We start from the raw sequence: 14411 nt of genomic DNA on the forward strand, positions 1-14411 counted from the left end.
AGGCATTTCTACTGACTTTGAAAAACACCAAAAGAAAGATGCCCAGGGTCCCTGCTCATCTGCGTGAACATGCCTTGGGCATGCTGCAAGGAGGCATGGGGACTGCAAATGTGGCCAGGGCAATAAATTGCAATGTCCGTACTTTGAGACGCCTAAGACAGACCTACAGGGAGATGGGGCGGACAGCTGATCGTCCTCGCAGTGGCAGACCATGTGTAAAAACACCTGCACAGGATCAGAACATCCCAACATCACACCTGTGGGACAGGTACAGGATGGCAACAACAACTGCCCGAGTTACACCAGGAACGCACAATCCCTCCATCAGTGCTCAGACTGTCTGCAATAGGCTGAGAGAGGCTGGACTGAGTGCTTGTAGGCCTGTTGTAAGGCAGGTCCTCACCAGACATCACCAGCAACAACTTCGCCTATGGGCATAAACCCACCGCCGCTAGACCAGACAGGACTGGCAAAAAGTGCTCTTCACTGACGAGTCACGGTTTTGTCTCACCTAGGGGTGATGATCGGATTCACGTTATTGTCGAAGGAATGAGCGTTACACCGAGGCCTGTACTCTGGAGTGGGATCGATTTGAAGGTGGAGGGTCAGTCATGTCCAGGGGCGGTGTGTCACAGCATCATCGGACTGAGCTTGTTGTCATTGCAGGCAATCTCCACGCTATGCATTACAAGAAATACATCCTCCTCCCTCATGTGGTACCCTTCCTGCAGGCTCATCCTGATATGAACCTCCAGCATGACAATGCCACCAGCCATACTGCTCGTTCTGTGCATGATGTCCTGCAAGACAGGAATGTCAGTGTTATGCCTTGGCCAGGCAAGAGCTCAGATCTCAATCCCATTGAGCACGTCTGGGACCTGTTGGATCGGAGGGTGAAGGCTAGGCTCAGTCCAATGATGATGTGACCCCCCCACCCCACCAAGGCACTTACAGGTGCCTTGGTGGAAGAGTGGGGTAACATCTCACAGCAAGAACTGACAACTCTGGTGCAGTCCATGAGCAGTACTTAATGCAACTGGTGGCCACACCAGATACTGAGTGTTACTCTTAATTTGATCCCCCTTCGTTCAGGGAGACATTATTCAATTTTTGTTAGTCACGCGTCACGCTTATTAGATGCTGCATCTACTGCCTTCGGAAACCGGCACACACCGTCCTTTGTTTGCCTCGCCTGCCGGGGATTGCTTTCCCGCGGTTATTTTAACGTTACGGGGAGGGCCTCCTGTGGCAGAAAGAGACAACCGGAAATGTTGTCATTTCTGGATTATGATGCATACGAGATTTCTTTAAAGTTGTTATTTTACACAAAGACGTGTGATTTATTTACCTACATTATTTCAAATAAACTCATCCTAATTAGAAAATATACCCCATCATGTCTTATTTCCCATATATATTTTTAAACAAATTCATAAACATCCATGCCGTTTTCGCATCTTCAACGTATCGGAACAGTTTACTTATGTGATTGGTTAGTTGTTGTAACAAGAACCATGTGATTTCCATATAGTCGTCTGTCATGGCGGGATTCCTGAAGTGGAAAAATGGACCTCTCTCCGAAATAGTTTTTATAATTGTGCTTTTTTGTATATTAAGTACGCAACAAACCTCAGGTAGAGTTGTTTCTAGTTAGGTCATTTTGTTCAGGGAATTTGATAGCCAATATGAAATGTGAGAGGCGAACTTTTCGTTTACGACGAGGCCAGCTAGCGTAGTTACTGTTGTTCTTGAGACCCAAGGCATTAACAAGGCTTAAATGAACTGAGCTAGCAAACGTTAACTGTCCCAGGTGAACTATCTAGCCAGTCTGCTAACGTTAGCTAGTCTGTCAGTAGCCAGGTGATTAGACATGAACTAATACATTTTAATTCTAAGAGATTAATTGAAAGTTGAGCTGTTACCAGAACTAGTTAGCTACCCAGCTGGTGTCGCCCTTCACTTTCCACAACGTCAGCTTGCTTTTCTAGCTAGTCGGCTAACCTCGTTAGCCAAATAGTTCGTGGTTTATTTCTGGTGGCTCACTAACGTTACATAACCTAGTAGTAACGTTAGTTACCACTTGCTAGTAGTAGTTACTACTAGCTGGATAACTAGATAAGTCCAGTCCTATGAAAGCCAATGTCCAGCTTTAGTTGGCTTGCTAGCAGATGTGTAAAGCATACAGAAGGTTACTGGTGAATACAGTCCGTGTTGACTTGTGATTTAATATTACTGCATTGTTGAGGAGAGTTTGCTAGCTGGTTAAGCATTTCACTGTACTACTTATACCTGCTGTATCCTGTGCATTTGACAAATACAATTTGATTTGCTGGATAGTAAATGCACGAAGTTGACCCTAACATCTTATCATTCTCACAGGAAGTAAGATCAACATAGTCAATATCAAAGATGGCCAAGAGTCTGCCAAAACAGGTTCAAATCACTACTGCTATCTCAACCCCATTGTCCCAGGTTGGAAGGAAACATGGACAAGAATCCAGGCAAGAGAACAATTTCCTCTTCCCAGGTCTATTTGTGCTCTTGTCATGTCCATTGCTAGAGTGACAAAATGGTTGGCATGATGGCACAAACAGATCGGACCTCAAGGTTTGATGATAAGTCTCTTATTTGAAAGAGAGCCTGTATGTATGTAATGTGTGTATTTGGGTGTAGCTAATACTTGTGTTGTATTGCCGATAGGTTCGAGTATGGAGCTCAAAACAGCTGAAGGTAACTGTTGTGGAGGATGAGGAGAAGCTGCAGGAGCTAGAACATTTCAGTGTCTGGGGTCTGGTGCAGTACCTAATGCATGAGCAGACCAATGAAACCACCCTCAGCATCAGCCTGTTCAGCCCAAAGACCTGCTTCAAGATCAAACCCATCGACCCTACAGCAATATACACTGTAAAGCCCACACGAAGTAAGTAAAGGGAAAGGTGGGGTTGCTTTGTTAGTTACATGTCTATTACCCATTAATTTTGTTATCTTTGTTGTCTGTGCTTCACTCCCACAGAGTTCGACATTTTCCTATTTGTGACATTCTTGGCTGGAGTGTTGCTGTTCATATTTGCAGACTCGCTCAGCAGGTAACTAAATGGATTGTGTTCACATTTTACCCCCTCTTTATAAATGACATGGTCCAGATAATATTGGCTATGTTTTTTTGTTGCTATCTAACAGGAGTCAGGTATTCTATTACTCTGCTGGCATGAGCACAGGTATGATTGCCTCCCTCATCATTCTCATCTTTATCATGGCACGGTTTTTGCCAAAGGTAAGAAGTCAACACTTCTATTTCAAAGTCTCATAGCTAATCACACCCACTACTAACAGTTCGATTTGAACAAAGCAATAACAAGTCAGAGTACCCAGATAGTTAATGTTTTGGTGACCTTTCTGATTTCTATAATGTGTGTGAGAGTCATACAAATATATGTTTAGATTTCACAACCCATATCATCTTTTTCTTTTCTCAGAAAAGCCCATTTTACGTGGTGATAGTTGGTGGCTGGTCCTTCTCTGTTTACGTCATCCAGCTTGTGTTCAGGAACCTGCAGCTGATTCTGAAAGAGCACTGGCACGTGGCTTTTGGTAAATATTGATTGTATTAAACACAATCACAACAAACTCTGAGAACTACATTGCCTCTCAAACTTTTAACATGTGTTATTAGTTCACAACCATTGCTCCATATTTGTAATAGGAACAGTTACATGAATTGTTTCTGTGTGCCCTAGGCTATGCTGCAGTGGTTGGTTTTATCAGTTTTGCTGTGTGCTATCGTCATGGCCCTCTTGTGGAGGAGAGGAGTATCAATATCCTGTCCTGGACGCTGCAGTTTTTTGGCCTGCTGCTGATCTATGCTGGTATCCAGGTTCAGCAAGTGGCGTTGGCCACCATCATTGCTACATTCTGCTCTAAGAACCTGGAGTACCCTGTTTCATTGCTCCTTCTTGCATGGCAGTAGGTGTTAGTTTGTAGTACTACTCTCAAGGTAACATGTGTACATTCCTGTATTGGTGTCAAGTGACATATTGTCTGCTGCTGTTATAGTGTACAATCCTCTTGTGCAGTAAGGTCAAGCCAACTCTACGCTGGAAGCCAGAGCCTCGTCGACTGCTGACTGAAGAAGAGTTCCAGAAACAGGGGGAGGAGGAGACGCAACATGCCCTGGAGGAGCTGAGAAAGTACTGCAGCAGTCCAGACTTCAGCACCTGGAAGACAGTCTCTCGACTTCAGTCCCCAAAAAGGTGACCGAACCTTTGTTGCATTGAAATACTGACTAATGATGTTCATTCTGCTTTTAATGATCTGGTATTAACCCCTGGTTGTCTGTGCTCTAAACAAGTCAAATGTACATTGGCTACTGCTGGATCGAAAAGCTAGCTTCTGGTCTGTGGGTGATGGTTGTCTTTTTAGGTCAACTAGTCATATAACTGTCTCTTTCCCATTCATTATTTTAACTAAAAATGTGTGTCAGTGTGGTACAGTACCTTGGAATAAAGACAATGCTTTGTCTGATCCACAGGTTTGCAGATTTTGTTGAGGGCTCACCTCACCTGATATCAAATGAGGTTTCTGTGCATGCACAGGAATATGGATCCTTCTTTGAGGATGATTTCTTTGACACGGATGAGGACCATGATGAGGAGAATATGGTGAACGGTTTGAAAAGAGGAGACCTTGGGTGGAATGACAGAGACTTGTGATGATGCATAGATGGGTGTTTTTCCCTGTAGCAGCAAGGTTGATGGAGCAAAGTGCTGACTGGCCTTTAACCCTCACAGCTCTCCTCCAACCCGAAGACGGGTGTTCATGAATCACCAGGAGATAGTGGAATCTTGCCATTATTATGCCTGTGAGAATGTCTTGCATCCAAGTTGAGGCATAGATCCTACTGTAGATTGCTGATGGCAACCACCAGTTTTGTAAATTGACACTTAAAGCCAGACCCCGAGTGCAATGTACTGAACTGAAAATGTAAATCTAATTCATGTGGAGAACTCCCTCGAGTTAGGGGCATATTTATAAAGTTTGGATTTATCCCAGTGTTTTAATTTCAGCTGAGAAACTTGACCACAGGGGTATACTACAAAGCAGGATTAATGAGGTAGCTAGCTAACCTTGATAAACAAGCAGAAATAACTTGATTTTCGGTTTCATTAAGAAAGCTAAGCTTGGGTACAGTATGTGTTTTGGTTATTGAGTCAATTAGACAATGCACATTTCATGCTAGTCTTTCTAAAAAAATAAAGTTATATCAGAATATTCTTGCAAATCAGCTTGCTAAGTCATTGGTCATGCTTTGTGTTACACTCCTCAGCAAGAGCAAGTTTATGAAGACTAAGAATGTTTGGCATTTAATTTTCTGGGAGCAATGACAGAACATTATTTTTATCTTTCCTCATTAATAAATTGCCAGGGCACAATTTTGGAGATGTTTTCATGTAAAAAATATTTTCTTTGGTCTTATTGTTGATGTGAAATAACTGACTTTTTGCGTTGTGAAACGTGTTGACGTAAAACAGGAAATGATTTCGTAGCTGACATCTGTTGGGAATAAGTTAGTATACTGAGCAAAAATATAAATGCAGCAACTATAACAATTTTACTGAGTTACAGTTCATATTAGGAAATTTGTCAATTGAAATAAATTCATTAGCCCCTCAGCTATGGATTTCACATGACTGGTCAGGGGTGCAGCCATGGGTGGGCTGCTTGAGAGCCAGGCCCAGCCAATCCGTATGAGTTTTTCCCTACAAATGGGATATATTACGGACAGAAATACACCTCAGTTTCATCGGCTGTCCGGGTGGCTGGTCTCAGACAATCCTGAAGTTGAAGGAGCCAGATGTGGAGGTCCTGGGCTGGCGTGGTTACACGTGGTCTGGGGTTGTGAGGCCGATTGGACATACTGCCAGAGTCTAAAACAATGTTGGAGGTGGCTTATGGTAGAGAGATCAGCATTCAATTCTCTGGCAACAACTCAGGTGGACATTCCTGCAGTCAGCATGCCAATTGTACACTCCCTCAAAACATCTGTGGTGTTGTGTGACAAAACTGCCCATTTTAGAGTGGCCTTTTATTGTCCCCAGCACAAGTTCCACCTGTGTAGTGATCATGCTGTTTAATGAGCTTCTTGATAAGTCACACCTGTCAGGTGGATGGATTCTCTTGGCAAAGGAGAAATGCTCACTAAAAGGGATGGAACCAAATTTGTACACAGAATTTGAGAGAAATAAGCTTTTTGTGCGTATGGAAAATTTCTGTGATCTTTTATTTCAGCTCATGAAACATGGGACCAACACTTTACATGTTGCGTTTACATATTTGTTCAGTGTATTTTGGTATTTGAAGCAGCAGGTTTACAGCCATTGATTGTGTGTGTGTGTGTGTGTGTATGTATATGTGTATGTATATATATATGTGTATATATATATATTACACTCATGTTTGTTTAAGGATACCATTTATATATGTAATGTTTAAGGATATCATTGCAACTAGTTTAATCGTTCTTTGACGTGTGTGACACATCACAAAATGGTTGTTAGTTCTTTTTAACTTGAATCTTTTTTTCTTGTTTTATTTGTACTGAGATTTCTAGGTTTCATACCACAAGCATTGCCTTTATTTTATTTTTATTTTAGACAAAATGTGTTGAAATTGATAATATTTTTATACTATGAGATATTGTACTTTAGTATCCTGGCTGCAATTCTGTATTATGCTGTGTAATTTGTCTTGCATATACCTTTACAGATCTGGGCCAAAGATCCTCAGAGTAGGAGTGCTGATCTAGGATTAGGACCACTCTGTCCATCTTGTTCTTTATCAACTAAAAGGTTGAAACTGTAAATAATCATGTGGATGTTAATAAATTCATGATATTGTAAAACGCCACTTAATCTTGAGACATTTCCACTAGCCTGTTGCCTGTAGAAGGGGAATACAGAGTAGAACAACCTCAAAAGGATGATGTAGTCTGTATGCGTTATGTTGAAACTACTGTACACAAACAACAGCGGGTGCAATATACCTTTTCTTTATCTACAGTGCCATGCGAAAGTATTCGGCCCCCTCGAACGTTGCAACCTTTTGCCACATTTCAGGCTTCAAACATAAAGATATAAAACTGTATTTTTTGGGGGAAGAATCAACAACAAGTGGGACACAATCATGAAGTGGAACGACATTTATTGGATATTTCAAACTTTTTTAACAAATCAAAAACTGAAAAAATTGGGCGTGCAAAATTATTCAGCCCCTTTACTTTCAGTGCAGCAAACTCTCCAGAAGTTCAGTGAGGATCTCTGAATGATCCAATGTTGACCTAAATGACTAATGATGATAAATACAATCCACCTGTGTGTAATCAAGTCTCCGTATAAATGCACCTGCACTGTGATAGTCTCAGAGGTCCGTTAAAAGCGCAGAGAGCATCATGAAGAACAAGGAACACACCAGGCAGGTCCGAGATACTGTTGTGAAGAAGTTTAAAGCCGGATTTGGATACAAAAATATTTCCCAAGCTTTAAACATCCCAAGGAGCACTGTGCAAGCGATAATATTGAAATGGAAGGAGTATCAGACCACTGCAAATCTACCAAGACCTGGCTGTCCCTCTAAACTTTCAGCTCATACAAGGAGAAGACTGATCAGAGATGCAGCCAAGAGGCCCATGATCATTCTGGATGAACTGCAGAGATCTACAGCTGAGGTGGGAGACTCTGTCCATAGGACAACAATCAGTCGTATATTGCACAAATCTGGCCTTTATGGAAGAGTGGCAAGAAGAAAGCCATTTCTTAAAGATATCCATAAAAAGTGTTGTTTAAAGTTTGCCACAAGCCACCTGGGAGACACACCAAACATGTGGAAGAAGATGCTCTGGTCAGATGAAACCAAATTTGAACTTTTTGGCAACAATGCAAAACATTATGTTTGGCGTAAAAGCAACACAGCTCATCACCCTGAACACATCATCCCCACTGTCAAACATGGTGGTGGCAGCATCATGGTTTGGGCCTGCTTTTCTTCAGCAGGGACAGGGAAGATGGTTAAAATTGATGGGAAGATGGATGGAGCCAAATACAGGACCATTCTGGAAGAAAACCTGATGGAGTCTGCAAAAGACCTGAGACTGGGATGGAGATTTGACTTCCAACAAGACAATGATCCAAAACATAAAGCAAAGTCTACAATGGAATGGTTCAAAAATAAACATATCCAAGTGTTAGAATGGCCAAGTCAAAGTCCAGACCTGAATCCAATCGAGAATCTGTGGAAAGAATTGAAAACTGCTGTTCACAACTGCTCTCCATCCAACCTCACTGAGCTCGAGCTGTTTTGCAAGGAGGAATGGGAAAACATTTCGGTCTCTCGATGTGCAAAACTGATAGAGACATACCCCAAGCGACTTACAGCTGTAATCGCAGCAAAATGTGGCGCTACAAAGTATTAACTTAAGGGGGCTGAATAATTTTTCTCGCCCAATTTTTCAGTTTTTGATTTGCTAAAAAAGTTTGAAATATCCAATAAATGTCGTTCCACTTCATGATTGTGTTCCACTTGTTGTTGATTCTTCAAAAAAATACAGTTTTATCTTTATGTTTGAAGCCTGAAATGTGGCAAAAGGTCGCAAAGTTCAAGGGGGCCGAATACTTTCGCAAGGCACTGTATATACCGTGTACTTCAGTTTTCTGGTTTGATTACTTGCACAATAGACTTATCTTTACCCACCTATTTTTATTTGAGTGGTTCTCAAGCTACTCTAGGACAGTTACATGAAATCCACCAAGTTTTACTGATGAGTAAGTGCACAGATTTCTGAAAATGATGTCCAAACTGAATATTTTATATTTTATAATTTGGGGAAAATATCTCTAGTTTTATAAGGAGTTGTGGTTTCATAGAAACCGTAGAGGAACATCCAGGAACATGCAGCTTTATTTGAAACTTCTAGGATACTTCAGACAAAAACCTATACTCAGAAATTCTGTCAATAATGATGGAAAACTGTATCTAACAATGCTATTTATATCCATAGTCAATACCGGCTTGGTGATTTTTTTGCATGTAGTAGTTCAAAGGCATGCATCAAATCAATGGTTGTAAAATAAAAAAAAATGGAAGTAGAACCATTTTCGAGTACCTATTGCTCTATTAGCTGGTTTTAGGGTAAATTATTGGCTAATCTTCAGGTAATATGGTTGTAAATGGAGATATCTACATGTATCTGGTCAGTGGTGGAAAAAGTACTCAATTGTCATACTTGAGTAGAAGTAAAAATACCTTAATAGAAAATTTGTAAGTCGCTCTGGATAAGAGCGTCTGCTAAATGACTTAAATGTAAATGTAAAATGACTCAAAAAGTGTCACCCAGTAAAAAAATACTTGAGTAAAGGTCAAAGTATCTCATTTTAAACATACTTAAGTACAGTGGTGGAAAAAGTACTCAATTGTCATACTTGAACAAAAGTAAAAAGTAAATGCAACCAGACAGCCCAAATGTTATTTTTTATTTTTTACAGACAGGGACACTCCAACACTCAGACATCATTTACAAACACAGTATTTGTGTTAAGTCTGCCAGATCAGAGGAAGTAGGGATGACAACGCATTATATTGATAGGTGTGTAAATTGGACGATATTGCTGTCCTGTCTGAACATTCGAAATGTAATGAGTACTTTTGGGTTTCAGGGAAAATGTGTGGGTGGCAAAAGTACATATTTTCTTTAGGAATGTAGTGGAGTAAAAGTAGTCAAAATATAAACAGTAAAGATACCCCCAAAAACTACAAAAAATACTTTAAAGTACTACTTAAGTACTTTACACCCCTGTATATGGTATCCAGGAGGTATGGCTACTTGGTATCAGGCTGATACTAGGGTCATCATTGGGTATCCTCTGGTATTTTGGGACAAACATCCCCGCTTTGTCTAACTCCAATTTCTACCTTGACAGCCTTCAATGTTACCAGGTTTATTCCCGGGGGGCATCCCTCCAGTCTATCAGCACATCATAGGAATTGGTATATCCCTCCACACAGGCCTCATATAAAGTGTGTGGAGTTTCCCAGAATCCTCACAGCCACGCCTACACAGGTAATCTGAGAATTTACATGATGGTCCGACCCCTCAGTCCCCTGCAACGTCACTTTACTCCTGTGCTGCTGTTGTCACTCACTGCTGAACACTCCCCTTAGGTTTCACACTTGGAGCATTATGGAATTAGATGAGAACAATCAATGCAACAATTTTCTTTGTCTTGGGTGTATCTATTAATTTGCTGCACTTGTGTTTGTACACAAAATGACAATGATGTATGCCCCGGGATGTACCCCAAATTTCCATACAAAGACAAAGTATTTAGATTTACACTGACAAATCAATCCTGATATTGAAAGTTTATTATTAGACACTATAATTTATTGAGAATGCTCACATGGAAATTGACCTCCAATAAGAGTCATCACATGGATTGATTGTTACCAAACTAAATGGAAAAAATGTATCAGCCAAGTGAAACATTTAAGGCACTGCAAAGACTGGCAACATTCAATTTGTATGGCATCCAACATTATATTTATATGGATGCCACTATCCTAAACTATGTAATCACACATTCCAATGTGTGGACATATACAAGTCATCCTATAAAGACTTAGGTTTGAAGGTGATGACGTTCACAATATAGCTCTTTCTAGAAAACAACGTCAAATACATGTCATCTGACAAAAAGAGAAAGTAATGAGAGAAAGTAATGGTAATGGTTTGAGGATACAAGCACATTGCACACATACATCACGAAAATAAATTAAATGAAATAAAGCAGAGGCACTCAGTAACTCTTAATCATATAGCTTGGCGTTCAGTGCATTTTGGTTCTTTGTTTTTAGTCACAGAGCGAAAATGAACTGTGCAATAAAAACAACAATGCCCTTCAAACAGCTCATAAAGTTACCAAACATTTCTTATTCACTTCCGCCTCTGGACCTCACAAGTAAAGTACACATAAATAGAATATAACTCTGATATTATCCACCTGTGTTAGTCAATACCTATTGATCCCAAATATTCGTACTCCATGGAACAGGGGCAGCTTTGGAAGGAGGACGCTGAGGAGAGAGCCTGTATTGACCAGGAAATGTGTGGCATCGTACTTGGTGTAGAAACTGGCAAGAATATACCTGAAGAATTAACAGCTAGTTTAGGGTTATTATTCAATGCTGATAACAAACAAGGATGCAATAATTCAATAGTTACTCTTCCACATTAATGTATCATTGCAAGCCATAAGGAAAACTTAACATAACAAAATCTAGTATATACAGATTTTCAGTCTTACAGCACAATGGGAGAGATGGTGAGGAATTTGCGTGAGGATGTAAACTGAATGCCGTAGTCCATCTGTTCCCAGTGTGTGAGTAGGCGAGCTTTGCCCTGGTCCGGTGTCTCAAAAGGAGTGCCCTTTACCGTGTGCAGAAATAAGTACATCACCTGTGGTGGGCAGATCACACATAAACACACCTCTATTAGATCAACAGACACACTCATTAGTCATTACAATGTCATAATACAAGCCCTCATTTTTCACGATGTAGTTTAAATAGAAATGTATTTAAATGAGAACATTTGATTGGAAAAATGATAAACAAACTATAAATACTTGGGCTGACCAGATTATGGATGACATTTGTGAGGGTCCAGACAAGAGGCACCGTGAGGACAGGGATGCTCAACAGGACGACGTGCAGCACGGTGACCAACAACAGGTAGGCCAGCCAGATCCCTCTGCTGTTCATCACCCTCGTGTTGGGGTTTACCTCACTGTGAGCCACACCCACATTCATCTTGAGGGAACGGGAGGATTACACATGATGAGCATTGGACATTGAAGCTTGATACAGAAAACATTGATGCTTAACAGAGGAAAGGAATCTAAAGGAACTAGGCCTATGGCTAGGCCTATGGCTTGTCCCTCTATAATTAAATTATCCTAAAATTTGACAAAATAAAAGTAGAATGAGTACATAATTTGCATATTTCACAGAGTTCCCTCAACTACTCATTTCACAGATCACAACAAGAGAAGATGAGGTAGGCTATGTCAGATACAGAAAGTTGATGTCAAGGGGAAGTAGAAATCTAGCCTAGTTCTCATTCCCAGTAAGCCACTATGCCAGGTGAGTGACCATATTTGATTGCATACTATTATTGTAGGTAGCTAGCTATTAACATATTGTAAATCTTTTCCAATTCCAATCCAATTCCAAGTGGATTTGGGAAACTGAGAATTCCCGAAATTTTGCCACTGATCCCCACAGCCATAATTCTTCCCTCACAGACTAATTAAGAGAAGTCTAAAACTAACGTTAGCTAATACCTTGTTGTGAATATATAGCAAGTGGGTCTAGCTTTAACTCATCTGACTGAGTAGCTCAAGCAACTTTAGGGCTGATTTGGCCACTACACTCGGGTCGTCACTAGTTACCACAGCCACAAAGTCATAAACCCAGCCTATTTCTTCATCTGATCTTCTTAAAATATGATTCTTAACCTTAACCACACTGCTAACATTATGCCAAACCCTAACCTTCAATTAAGACCAAAAAGCTCATTATTGTTTTCATGGATCTTTACGATATAGCCAAGTTTAACTACTGGAAACACTACAGTCGATTAACTGGCTAAACTAGCTAACGTTACTAGCTAGCTAACTAAATAACAACAGCTGTTTGCGCCGTGAAAACGTAGATGCATCTGCAAAATCTACTTACAGTGCGTTAGATTCTGTCAACTCGTGTGCTAATCCATTACATTTAGCATTTTATATCAAACTTTCCTGACAATGTAGCTAGAAACTCACCTAGCTAGTTAGAAACTCACCTTATGTTGTAACCAGGAAATCCCTAAACATGTTCAACCCCGCCCCTGTTCGTTTTGGATTAGCTTTAATGGTTCCACGTCATTTATCATAAATCTTCCGTTATAATAACGTTATTATGAGTGGACAGAAAATCCAAATATACATTAAACATATTTTTACCCAATGTTAAAAGGGAAAAAGAAAATACAAAATAATTGTATTCAAATGGTGGTTGTTGATAATATTTTAAAATAAAACAATCCCCCTTGTCCTCTGTTGCCCTACCAAACATTTCATAGTCCATCTATTTAAACAAATATAGGCTATTAAAAGTGTAGTTCTGAGTGTAAAATGTGAAACCGGTGGCAAAAAGAACCATAATTGGGACAGCGCACAGATGATTTCTGTGAGCGTTGGTGTGCCATCCTGAACAAATGCTCTATTGATTTAATGACATTAGTTGTTGATCAGTTGAAGAAGGATTTTATTGAAATGGATAACACGATTAAAGACAAACGCACAGCTCTACAAACAGCTGTTAATGATGATGGCATATTCAATGAACTGATGAAAACTAACCAAGCGCTCCAGGACAAGTTGTCTACAGAAATAAAGTAATTTAAAATCAAGAATTTCAACCAAGACAAAAAAGACAATGCCGATGGTAAAGTCTACTTCTGGAGAAACCCTGACAAAAGAGGTCCTGCTCCCCCTCTCCCTGACAGACGCAGGAGGGATGCCGTTTACTTCGATCCACCCTTGTCTGATCAACGCTCTACAACCAGCGCATCATCGGCTACCAGTAGTCGTTTTTTATTCAACGAGAGACTGGACGGACGGAAGGGCGGAGGCACCCGACGGGGTAAGAAGAAACGACAATCAGAGGTAGAGGAGACCGTTCATACGGTCCCAGAACCCACGGGACTGAGTGTCTTTAATTTATCAAGCAATATATTGAGCCCTGCCCATTTCTCTTTGCTTAATAAAGGGTTATCTTTTGTGCCTACAACCCAGTGCAACGATGTTGATGTTAAGGTAGACATGTTTAAGTTTTTTTTTTTTTGAAATATCCGTTTAAGGGAATACTTTAGCTCCCTAATTCTGACACTTCTATTGAACCAGTAGGTTGCTCTCCTGCACATACTCCGACTCCTTTTAGAAGCAAGAGTTATTTTATACCTCCAGCCAATCGCAATAATTCTATATTGCAGAATTGTGGAAAATGATGTTGTTGGACATCTCCTTAAGAGTAAACAGGGGTCCAAATCTTTCCATAATTTACCTAAGGATGAAAAACAAGCTTTGCTTGATTTACAATCCGATACGTCAGTCCTTATTCGTCCTGCTGATTAGGGTGGGTCGGTTGTACTCATGGATAGGACAGTTTATGTACATGAGTGTCATAGACAGCTGCTTGACAACACCTTTTACAATAAACTCAGAAGTGACCCTACTTCCCAATTTCAGAATACTATCTTTACTATCCTAGATGTGTATTTAAGTTCTGGTCAGATAACCAAAAAAGAACATGATTTTTTG

General features: G+C 40.4%; 2 protein-coding genes across 3 annotated transcripts; one reads left to right on the plus strand and one right to left on the minus strand.

Annotated features, from left to right (window-relative positions):
* Positions 1–1481: 1481 nt before the first annotated feature.
* Positions 1482–6903, plus strand: LOC118360786 (nuclear envelope integral membrane protein 1-like). Its single transcript, XM_035740203.2, has 9 exons — positions 1482–1634; positions 2380–2501; positions 2701–2920; positions 3014–3086; positions 3181–3274; positions 3477–3591; positions 3738–3963; positions 4074–4250; positions 4529–6903. The coding sequence occupies exons 1-9, from the start codon at positions 1541–1543 to the stop codon at positions 4707–4709; spliced, it is 1302 nt and encodes a 433-aa protein (XP_035596096.1). The 5' UTR covers positions 1482–1540; the 3' UTR covers positions 4710–6903.
* Positions 6904–9506: 2603 nt separating this feature from the next.
* On the minus strand, positions 9507–12971 carry LOC118360787 (ORM1-like protein 2). Of its 2 annotated transcripts, none has more exons than XM_035740205.2 (4): positions 12893–12971; positions 11683–11856; positions 11352–11503; positions 9507–11193 (listed from the first exon to the last, which is right to left on the minus strand). In XM_035740205.2, the coding sequence occupies exons 2-4, from the start codon at positions 11854–11856 to the stop codon at positions 11058–11060; spliced, it is 462 nt and encodes a 153-aa protein (XP_035596098.1). In that variant the 5' UTR covers positions 12893–12971; the 3' UTR covers positions 9507–11057. The 2 variants fall into 2 exon arrangements, with proteins under 2 accessions (XP_035596098.1, XP_035596097.1); XM_035740204.2 differs by lacking the exon at positions 12893–12971 and adding an exon at positions 12784–12892.
* Between the last annotated feature and the right edge of the window lie 1440 nt (positions 12972–14411).

The sequence above is a fragment of the Oncorhynchus keta genome, chromosome 28, assembly GCF_023373465.1.
Source record: "Oncorhynchus keta strain PuntledgeMale-10-30-2019 chromosome 28, Oket_V2, whole genome shotgun sequence".
Taxonomy (NCBI): domain Eukaryota; kingdom Metazoa; phylum Chordata; class Actinopteri; order Salmoniformes; family Salmonidae; genus Oncorhynchus; species Oncorhynchus keta.

Excerpts from the sequence above, each read along its gene's own strand:
- LOC118360786 (XM_035740203.2), top strand. The coding sequence starts at position 1,541 with ATGGCGGGATTCCTGAAGTGGAAAAATGGACCTCTCTCCGAAATAGTT. Across the intron at positions 3,275-3,476 it reads TGGCACGGTTTTTGCCAAAG|AAAAGCCCATTTTACGTGGT; the intron begins GTAAGAAGTCAA and ends TTCTTTTCTCAG. Across the intron at positions 3,592-3,737 it reads GCACTGGCACGTGGCTTTTG|GCTATGCTGCAGTGGTTGGT; the intron begins GTAAATATTGAT and ends TGTGTGCCCTAG.
- LOC118360787 (XM_035740205.2), bottom strand. The coding sequence starts at position 11,856 with ATGAATGTGGGTGTGGCTCACAGTGAGGTAAACCCCAACACGAGGGTG. Across the intron at positions 11,504-11,682 it reads CAAATGTCATCCATAATCTG|GTGATGTACTTATTTCTGCA; the intron begins GTCAGCCCAAGT and ends TGCCCACCACAG. Across the intron at positions 11,194-11,351 it reads ACCATCTCTCCCATTGTGCT|GTATATTCTTGCCAGTTTCT; the intron begins GTAAGACTGAAA and ends TTAATTCTTCAG.